Here is an 11,017-nt window from a genome sequence, read left to right as displayed (position 1 = left end):
AGTGTCATATCTTATGAATTTTAAGCTGTTAAAATTGAAGGATGTTAAATACAGAATACTATTAGTAGTAAATATTATCATTGTTAAAAAAAATTCAAAATAAATAATTTTAAAGTTTATTATTCAAGTTTTAAGCATTCATAAATTTGGTGTTGTTAATTGATTTATTATTAAAATATTTCTTATTTTTACTTAAGTACATGTTTTTTTTTATTCTACTCTTAATGAAATGAAGTTGCCATTAATTTTTGTCCTTCCGTCTCTAATTTATCAATCAAAATGCCCATCCCCTCTACGATCTCCCAATTTATCAATCAATTCGCTGGTGAAGGAAAAAATAAATTAACCAACGAGTTAAAAAATTAGAGTGGTAACTAAAATTAAAGAATAAAGAATAACAACTCCATTATCATTTTGGCACAATAAAAACTAAACATAAATATATAGACAATAAAAAATATTTCAAACACTAAAATCGAATAAATCTTTTTATTAAAAACCTATCTTAATACAAACAAATTTATCAGATCATTAACCTTTAACTAAATCTAATATAATTTTAACACATATTATGGTCACCAATGTTGAAATTGCTCGAGTATGAAACTACGGTTAATAATTTTAAAATAGATTAGGAAGTTAGACAAATTTCATGAAAAGTTAAAGAATTAGATCAAGAATGAATCAAAATATCCAATCCATCATTCATTACGCTTTTGCTGTCCAATTCTCTGACCAGACGGCAATCTTCTTCGGAGAAGGAAGGGGCAATTCTTTTTAATTTTTTTCTTATTTTTGCGTCTTTAACTGATCGCACCAATTTTATAATGCAAGTACAGCATCGACCCAACACATATTACCAAAGTACACAACGTTCATAAAAGAGATGGAAACAAAAGATTCGATTGAGCTTCACGCACACTACCGTATGCAACAAAATTAGCAACACAATAAATTAATAATTCAAAAGTCATCCTAAAACTTCCATTTGATAACTCTACGTAATTTAGCAACTATGATTCGGAGGAAAAATCTACTGCTTGGAAAAGTAAACTCCAACTGCACATGATACCTATGCCGACAAGCTATCACTATTGTTGTCAACTATATCATCCAACCGCTGTAACGGTTTCAAGATAAACAACATAAGGCTAAACTGCAAACAAATTTCTATACTTTCCCTCAATAAATTGGTTAGAACTCAAAAATTTGATAATGACGAGTTCCTACCAGTAATCGCCGGCAGCATATATGCAAAATTAAAATTAAAAAAAAAAAAAAAAAAAAAAAACTAGTTTATAAAAAATATTTATTGCAGAATATAATGTCTACTAGAGGAAGATGTTGATTTCCTTTTCGGTCATCTCCAAGACATGGTCTCTTGCATCAGCCAAGGCACCCTGCACGTGAAGTATATTCAAACTCGTGAAAATACAATAAAATGGACGATTAAATGGCAATAGCAAAAGCACAATATACATCACCTGCCCAAATTTTGTAAGGAAGTTACTTGCAATGTTAAGGGATGTAACAGCTACATCATCATTAGACTTGAGTGCTTGAGCAATAGCAAAAGCTCCGTCATCCTGTGAATCAGACAACATTAGAGACAATATAATTTCCTAAGGAACCAAAAACATACACATTCATACCCTTATTTCATTGAATCCTAAATCTAGAGAGGTTAAAGCTTCATTAACCACTTTCAAGCTGCGAGCCAGGCACTGTGCACCCTGCAGTAGTTGATTCATAAAACAATAACACACTCAGATTGATTGACAAAGGTTTGAAAAAAAGAGATTAAAAAGAAAAATAAACTGAAAACAAACTTCATCTCGAAGTCCGTTCGCTCGCAAGTCCAAAATTGATATTGTGGTATTGTATTTTAAAGCATCTGCAATGAACTCTGCCCCTTTTGCTCCTATCTGTAATGTTATTCTATGTCACAAATAAGAGTTATAACAAATAATTTACAAGTAGTGTAGTGCATGGTCAAAAGGTTACCTGGCACCAACCAAGCTTAAGGGTTTTTACGTTCCCATGAAACTTGAGAACTTCCGCCAAGGCCTTGGCTCCATCTGGTCCAATGGGATTATAACTAAGTTCCAACTAAGAATGAGACAAAATCTGTATTAGAGTATAAAAAAGACAAGCAGAACAAAGAAAATAAATAACTCTTGAGGCTTACAGTGGTAATAACTAAATTATCCTTCAAAACTTGAGCAACGGCATTAACACCACCAGCGTGAATGTTATTTCCACCCTGCAATATTAAACTCAGACAAGCCTCGATGTTTTTGGTTTTTGTTTTTTAATGACCAGAGCAGGGGAAGTAACAAGCCATGTACAATGAGCAAACATAAAAGAAACAAAAACAGGATCTCTTCTTACCAGATCCAATGTTGTTATTGACCGATTTTCCTTTAAAGCAGCTGCAATTTTTCCGGCTCCCTAACAATTATACACAACCAGTTAATGAATATATAATCAGAGCTCCTTGTCCTCTTAAAAATCTGCCTTTGAAGAGCTATTTATTTTGTTGTAGTAGTTGTTACTGAATGATACTAAGGGAAAACCAAAACATGTTTTCTCAGGTAAGGCAATTTGGACATACAGGTTGACGCATGGTTATTTCTGAGTTATACACATCAATTTACTATTCATATATACTTGATAGTTTATGCACCATATACGTGATATTTTGACGGAATAGAACGCAATTTCAACTGACAAGTTACGGGGAAAAATAATCGTTAAACATCTTAAGGATCGTAATTACCATATGACCTCACACTGACACAATATCAACAAGATTTATAATATGAAATAGGGAACGGAATACCTCATCGCCAATGTCATTCATGTAAAGATTCAACCATAACAGGCTTCTGCTCTTCTTAACATACTCAGCGACATGGAATGCACCTTTAGCTGTTAATGAGTTGTTGCCAATGTCTAGAAGTGAAAGTTTCCCTTCAGAACAAATACTTGTTAGTTAATTGTGTAATACTGAAATGGAACTGTGGAAGCATAAATGACAGTCAAGATCAGAAATTAGTACAAGTTAACCTTTATGTGAAGATAATCCCGCCATCAAAGAACGGATTCCTTCATCTCCAATAGAATTTCCATGCAAATGAAGTTCCTGTCCATATATTATTAAAGTTCGAGGGTAATTGTGACAAATATTTTTCTAGTGGATGCAGCAACATTTTGTAATTGTGACAAGATAACAAGATCTAGTGGCCAAAATGGGAATTCTTAAAGCTGTGCCAAGAACGTAAAGGAGTGAATGTAATGTTGGGTTTCATCGTGTGAAAATAGTCAAAAACTAGGTATAGAATTAATTCCCCTTGTGCAAAAAATACACATAGGGTAATGCTTTTATAATGAAGACTCATTATCGAAAATATGGACACCTGATATTGTGACTATCACAGGATATTGTAACTACCAATATCTAATGATATCTTAACGAACCAAAATATCTAAAAGACAACAAGAATAGTACCCTTAATGACTTGTTGCTCTCAAGTGCTTTAGCCAATGCATTAGCCCCCAAAGGACCACCATAATTGCCACTTGAATAGTGATAATGTTGGAGGGATTCACAAAAGAGGAAAAGAATAAAGTAATGAGCTTAAAGATTTACTCAAAGCAACCCAAAAGCATGAAGATCATAAATTAAACTGCTACTTCCTCAAAATTTTGGGTAGAATACTTGATGTGACAATCTTACTCACTTGAGATGTATATTTCGTATACTGTTATTCTCAAGAAGTGCTCCAGCCAGACTTGAAAATCCCTGCCTCCATTTCCGAGAAACATATTAAAATATAATATTTGGACACTCACATCTACGCTCTTAGAATAAGCTTAGGTAAATTACATACAGAATATTCAATCATGTTATTGTTCAGTTCAAGAACCCGCAAACTTGAATTTTTCTTCAACATTTCAGCAATAGCTTTTGCACCCTGCATAACAAAGTTAGCATTTCTTAGTTTCATTTGGTAGCCATTCTCTGACAAAAACGAATCACCAAGCTAACCTCATCACCCAAGTCAGCACTGTTTAGCTGGAGCTTCTCAATGCTAGAGTTATTCACCAATATGTCACATAAACACTGTGAAGAATGAACAAGGATATTGACAGTCAATAGTTAAATACAATAATTATACATAAGTGCATGACAATGAGTCGATGATCAGCACTAACTGTCAAAAATAATAGAGTCTTTTATCTGTTTGAGAGAGGATAGAGATAGGCTATAAACATAATCTAATAACCATTATGGTTAGCTAAGCCATAAGCTTCTTAATCTTTAGTCCCTGGTTCTTTATGGCAAAAGAGAAATGAATATATTCCAGCAAATTCAGTATCAGAGAGGATCTTTGTGTCATACCAATTCAGTGAATAAATACGGCTGTGAACGTATGTCAATTTTATAATAATCCATTGTACTCCTCATCTACACTTGAATGGATACGTCACTGGCCACAAGAACGACACTCAACAGATTCAATTTATTCCAAAGGAGCTATAGTAGCCTAAACCAGTGAACCAAGCTCCAATAAAACATTTGACTTGTTCTTTTTCGTATAATATTCAATATTATATTTGATCGAAAACAGCCTCATAAGTATAAGAAAAATAGAAAATACAAAGATGCTATTTATACGCATCAAACTCAATTTATTGTGCAACAGTAATGATTATGAAATGATTGATGGTAATAACAAGAATAATCACAGAACATGTAATATAAACAACCATTGACCAGTCAATAACAAAAGCCTCCAGGAAATGATGCCAACAATTTTAATGACTTATACAAAGAAAAAGTAGTCTAGAATCATTTAAGCAAAAGGCATCGTCTAGCAGTTAGCCTGCTACCCCTACATGTCTACCTTCTTTCAAATTATTTGGACATAGAAATAAGACTGTAAATTGAATAATTTATTACAATTTTTCATTAGAAATAAGACCACACTTGATCAAAACAAAGAGCAGGATTTTCATAATTGCTCAATCTTGAAGAAGCATGAAAGATGTAGGGAGAATTTTTTTATTATTAATAATAAGAAAAAGAACAATATTAACAATAACAATATGAAGATTATGAATTAAAGGAAAATAAGGGCCCCAAATATAAATAAATACATGAGTTTTTATCTAAATTATTATAATCTATCATGACCATGGTATCAAAGCCTCGGTGACCAAGTGGTCAATAGATGTCACCCCAATTACTAAAAAAGGTTGAACTTCACAATAAGGCGTGTTGGCTTGTACACTGTCACATTTAAAAGCCCAAATGGCTCTTGTCTGAGGAAATTTTAGAAACAAAAACATTCACGAGACTTCACCTAATAATTTAAAATTGTGTTACAGACATAAGTGTATGAACGCACACAACTTTTATAAAAACATCCTAACATATGTTTTAAGGACCTTTCAAATAATTATATAAATTGAAACTGTAACAGTAATCAACCCAAATCTTGAATTCAGAGAAACACTTGGGACTGACCTTGGCACCTTCATCTCCAACTAGGTTTCCTGAAAGATCAAGAGTCTTCAATGTGATGTTTGATTGAAGAACGCCATCAAAAGCCCTCAACCCAGCTGCAGTTATTCCATTTGCAGCAAAACTCACTTCCTCTGCAGTCTTCATAACAAACTATATTTAGCATGTGCTTAAAGAGAGAGCACCAAAGAGCATCATCTTTCATTACACTACTTTTTTATGAACTACAAACAAGATTTGGCTCAAAGATCACAGATTGAGATTATGAACCAAAACCCAACTTCCACACAGCTAATTTGTCTATAAACAAGATTTGGCTGATATAGATTATAATGGATATAGAAGTCTCTGCAATCTTGTACAGTATTAAACTACTAATTTATATGCTTCTCAGTTTATCAACAATAAGTAAGTGTAATTAATTAATTATAACGTATATGATCCTAAAGAAATATAATTCTATTTGAAAATCTGGTCTATCCAATCTGTTCACGAATTCTCTATAAGAAATAGGAATCTTTTAGGAGATATGTGAGCTCCTATAATGTTTATTTTTTCTGAGTAACATAGATACTTGATATTAGATATATCCAGCATTATTGAAAAAAGATCCATGCCAGTGCCACAATAGTTAGTAGTGACAAATCAGGTTTTGCATAGCGGTCATAAAGGCTGCATTGGGCATTGTGAAGTGGTGGTTCAGAGTGGAATTGGAATACCAACACAGCTGGTCTGAATAATGAAGGAGAAGAAGCCTACAGTCAGCATGACCTGACCCAAGGAACTTAAACCAACTCTTATTATCTATTTTTGGGTTATACTTATACATATTGTTGGGAACCCTAATAACAGTGATGAAAGAACAAGACAGAAAAGAAGCAGAGATAAAGTTTTGCACTGTATTATTCACTTTACAATGCAAAAGCCAAAGCTTTCAAAGGAAAACTGTTTTCCTTTCTCACAGGTTTCTCCCTGTCACAAACATCAACTCAGAAAAAAAAAACTCCCCTAACTCTCCCTAACAAGACAATATATAGACTTATACAAAAGTCTTCATCTCAAATCAGATGACAACTAATTGGTAACCAGTTAACTGCCTCCGATTTTATTTTTCTTACTATATAGTATACTCTCAAAACCCCTTACTTTTTCCCTTACCTATCATATCGGGTCAGTCCAACAGTTTTTTTTAAAAGGTTGGCCACACAATCCAATCCAAACCCAAACAACAGAAAATAACCAATTTTGAATCGTGATTTGTATCATGAAGAGTAAGATTCATAAACATTAAAAAATGTAACATATACTTAAATATATAAGATACATAAATATGCAAAGATACAATTAATAGCAAAACAACCTCATAGTCAAATAGAGTGGTAGTATCTATGTGTATTTACCACACAATTTCAGTATTTCAGCAACACAACCTTCAAAAAACAATGTGGTTGCTGCATAAGATTCCTTTAACTATGGCTATATGGTACTAAACAAATTCGGCATTATAGCCATCCAAAATAAAAATGTTGTTCCAGCTATTTGCATAATTACTACATAGACCAAAAGTAGAACCTCTGTACAAATTCATCAAGTGGGGCTTTGCAGATATTAATACTAACTGAATATATAACCCAAAGCATCCAATCATAAAAACACTTGACCTTGAAAAATTACAAGACTATGTGATTTAGGAAATCATTCTCAGAAAGAACAGACACCATGCCATGCACAGTAAGTTGTTTATTTTTAGATCGATTCACTGACTAGTATCTCAACTTTCAACATGTATTAGCCCTATTGACCTTTACAGATACACTCAGATGAGCTTCATATAACATGCAGACCAGCTAGCTAAAGCTCACAGATGGATTTATTTAAAGTAAATGTTGAAAAATTTCAACGTTAATTACATTGATTAAGCCATGATGATGACTTAAGTTATATACTTCGGGAAGAAATATACTTAATAATTCAATGTGATAAAAAGATCACAATAAAATGAATTATAGGGCTTTCCTTCATGCCATTGCGTAAATGTGCCTTTTTGAAGCAAGGGATTACATGTGACAAATGATAGTTACATTGACACTTACGTTTGGCTTTCAAAGACGTTAAAATTGATTAAGCTGTTCAATAGATTTCTTTATTTACGTAAATGAGGCAATGAATACTCAAATAATTCTGCAATATGACTCAACAGTAGGTAAAATCACACTAAAACTTTTAATAACAGTATCAAAACAGGCAGCTTATCTATAACTAATAAATATACAAGAAAATAAGAAAGCAATGATAAATGAAGGATAGTTGTTACCTGGTTAAATGCCAAGCTCTCAGCAAGGAAGAATAATCCTTCATCACCAAAGTTGCGCCCTGCCAAATTTTAAGTACGATAAATCAATTACTTTTGCTTATATTTATCCATTCATTTCTATGGTACCCACAAATAGTCAATCAATCAAGTCAACTGCAACGAAGCAAGAAATATCTAGTTTTATGAGTGATTAAAATATTGATTTGCTAAGTTTTGAAATGAAATAATTGGACTTAGAAATCAAATCATATATTTTTTTATCCTAATATAAAATTATGGTTTAAATCTTTTTACAAAAACACATTAGCAATAAAAGAAATTAATTTAGTAAGGTAATTTAATTTATAACAGGTTACCCAGAAAAAGTTAAGTAATTTACTTTATAACAAGGTAACACAGAAAAAGATAAGCAATTTACTTTATTATCCTTATTAAGATTGTGGTAAAGTGGGTAAACTAAAATCAGTAAAATTGTCAATCAAATAATTAAAACTAAAATGAAATAAAATCGAGTCACAAAATGTATACTTCCAGATTGATACAAATCAAAAGGATTTGAAAATCAAATCATTTTGTATTTCCTAAATTACCAAACATTAATATTTTACAAATTAATTTCTAAAAGTGTGAAAAGAAAAAAAAAACAAGGAGGCACAAAACTTCAATTGGAAGATGTGACGGTCTTATAGATCGACGAAAGTCCAATATCAACTAGATTAGCCAATAAAAACTTTGGTATTCATGAAAATATGAATCAAATCCAGTCTACAAACGACAAAATAATGAAGTTATTTTGAAAAATTATCAAGAATCTTCATTATTGAATCAAAAGTGTTCCATATAACCATAAATATCTTTCTCATTTATAAAATTTTCAATCCAGCCAGCGTACCTGACATATCAATACTAGGAAATGACCTTAGTTCCCGAGCAAACTCGTTGAGCTTCTGTTTAGATTGTCTCTCGATCTTTGCCCCAAGCTGGGATAACAAATTTGTACCAGCAGCAAAAGACCATTTCAGTCCTTGTGAAGGTGGTTGACTTTCCACAGTTGAAGATTTCAATTGTTTTGGAGCTGGAAGAAGAAGCTTCTCCACTAATTTCCATATAACTGTAAGCTGAAAACAAATTAGTACAACCACTATTATGAAATCTAATAACTAAGACAAAGACAACAACAACAACAAAGAAAAAGAACATAATCATACTAATAACACAAAAACACTGATTAATTGAGAAGCAAGGATACTTCAAAAATTTCAAAATGTATACCGGACTACATTCAGATATTTACTTAAATTAGATGCTCGGTAGGAAAGTACACATGAAATTTTTTTCTTTACTTGAGTCCAGGGAAGGGGAAATGGGTTACAGGAAAGATAGTAAATAAAAATAAATTGTATGTAATATTCATAGGCTTCAAAACATTAGAAGGGACATGCAATTTCCAGGCAGACATATCAAATACTTCTCAACAATCAATGTTTACTATACGACCTTGCAACTTCTTTGCAATACAAGTAAAACAATATATTATTAGAAGTTGACCCTTCTATAATTCCAGTTGAGTTCATGAGTTGACACAAACAAATTCAATGTTTGCATGGACAAGGATAAGTTAAATAGCTTGCAATTTCAGACTTGTTTCAGTACATTCACATAAATTCAATCGAAATCATGAATATGTCATGTTAGCAAATTCGTGACCATGGGAAGAGATATGGCCCCCAAAATGCCAATTTCATCTTATTTTTCATCTGAATAGGGATAAGTTGGTAATATCACTTGTGAATTGTGATAATTGACCACTATGGCATAGGAATGTTGGATATTTAATAATTTATGGCATAATATGTTGTTTAGGTATGATTATATGCTTTCGTAACATTCTTATCAAACAAACTCTGAGTTTGATAACTATGCATTTATATCTAATATTAAAATACATTTCCTTGTATAAAAAATGGCTAAATTATGTTACCCTCTAAGTTAAAAAAATAAAATTACCTTAGATAAACATATGAATTTGATATGTTCTAATGTTGAATGAGTTTTCGAAAGATAATCCCTTTCTTAATTATGATTAGTGGCATTATCAACAGCTGGTTTTGAACCTCGAGTATCAAATAACATAGTGTAGTTCGTTAGAAGAGAGTGTACCAATACTGACACTCAAAGTTTCAATGTATCATAAATTAGAATGCAGACGACGATGTGAACAAATAAAGAGTACATAACAAAATAGCAAAAACAAAAAAAACAGCCATACCAAAAGTGAGGGCGACCAACACGGCGAAGGGGCCAACAACGTTGGCAATCTGCTTCACCGGAGCAATGGACAGCGGCCCGCTGACCTGAGACTGCCCATAGACTCTGCGAGAACCGGCAGCGCGCGGGCGAGTTCCTTCCACACTTGAAGAAGCCCTAACCACGCTTCCGAATCGCACTCTACACGTTCTCCGACATTTTAGTGTTAGTAGTGACGCAAATTGAGCGAAGCCGACGGAGGTTAAGGCTAGCGATTGCAGACGCTGATTGCGGAGGCGAACCTGAGAAAGCGTTAGGTTTCAATAACAAAAAAAGGAGCGGTTATGGTTACCTGTGCAGAAGGAAGATGGTTACCTGCGGGTGAGAGTAGAGAGAGAGAGTGGAAGTGCAAGCCATAGCCTGTTATGACTGAAGGAGCATAGAAGAAAAGATAGATGATAGAAGGTTTTCGATATATAAATAAAGAAATGGCTTTGTGTGCAGATTTTGGAAGAAGATTGAGAGAATTGAAAGCAGAGAAGAATGGAGGAGTCAGGTTACTCCCTATGAAGCATGTCTCACTGGTTCTATTGTGTTCTAATCTATCAACTGCTGCCAGTAAGAGTAAGAGAAAGTGAGCTGAGTGTGGGCTTTTACTTCCCCAACCCAAAACAACCCCACAAATTTTTAAAACAAAATTTTGAAAACCTATAAAATACATTTTAGAATAAGATTTTTATAATAGATTCTCAAAAAACATATAATATTTTACAAAAAAATATACGGTCCACATTAAATATATTTTGAAAATAAATTTTCCATAACATACTTTTCAAAACGTATATAATATATGGGTTAAATATATTTTTAATTTTTTAACTTTTAGTAAAAATTAGAATTAGTTTATTTTTGAATTTTTATTTTAA

General features: G+C 32.6%; 1 protein-coding gene across 2 annotated transcripts; it reads right to left on the bottom strand.

Moving 5' to 3' along the window:
* Positions 1-1,023: 1,023 nt before the first annotated feature.
* Positions 1,024-10,729, bottom strand: LOC114167820 (NLR family CARD domain-containing protein 3). 2 transcript variants are annotated; one of them, XM_028052817.1, is made up of 18 exons: positions 10,467-10,729; positions 10,114-10,375; positions 8,737-8,955; positions 7,845-7,903; positions 5,534-5,671; positions 4,052-4,126; positions 3,894-3,977; positions 3,744-3,805; positions 3,512-3,581; positions 3,070-3,145; positions 2,843-2,973; positions 2,392-2,451; positions 2,189-2,263; positions 2,005-2,109; positions 1,830-1,925; positions 1,653-1,733; positions 1,485-1,586; positions 1,024-1,400 (listed from the first exon to the last, which is right to left on the bottom strand). In XM_028052817.1, the coding sequence occupies exons 1-18, from the start codon at positions 10,506-10,508 to the stop codon at positions 1,332-1,334; spliced, it is 1,806 nt and encodes a 601-aa protein (XP_027908618.1). In that variant the 5' UTR covers positions 10,509-10,729; the 3' UTR covers positions 1,024-1,331. The 2 variants fall into 2 exon arrangements, with proteins under 2 accessions (XP_027908618.1, XP_027908617.1); XM_028052816.1 differs by having other exon boundaries at positions 10,114-10,393; positions 10,467-10,728.
* Between the last annotated feature and the right edge of the window lie 288 nt (positions 10,730-11,017).

The sequence above is a fragment of the Vigna unguiculata genome, chromosome 2 (assembly GCF_004118075.2).
Source record: "Vigna unguiculata cultivar IT97K-499-35 chromosome 2, ASM411807v1, whole genome shotgun sequence".
Classification (NCBI taxonomy): Eukaryota; Viridiplantae; Streptophyta; class Magnoliopsida; order Fabales; family Fabaceae; genus Vigna; species Vigna unguiculata.
The sequence above is the reverse complement of the archived record's forward strand: the minus strand, read 5'-3'. Positions and strand labels throughout refer to the sequence as shown.

Excerpts from the sequence above, each read along its gene's own strand:
- LOC114167820 (XM_028052816.1), bottom strand. The coding sequence starts at position 10,508 with ATGGCTTGCACTTCCACTCTCTCTCTCTACTCTCACCCGCAG. Across the intron at positions 10,394-10,466 it reads CTCTCTACTCTCACCCGCAG|GTTCGCCTCCGCAATCAGCG; the intron begins GTAACCATCTTC and ends ACGCTTTCTCAG. Across the intron at positions 3,146-3,511 it reads AGAGCAACAAGTCATTAAGG|GAACTTCATTTGCATGGAAA; the intron begins GTACTATTCTTG and ends ATATATGGACAG.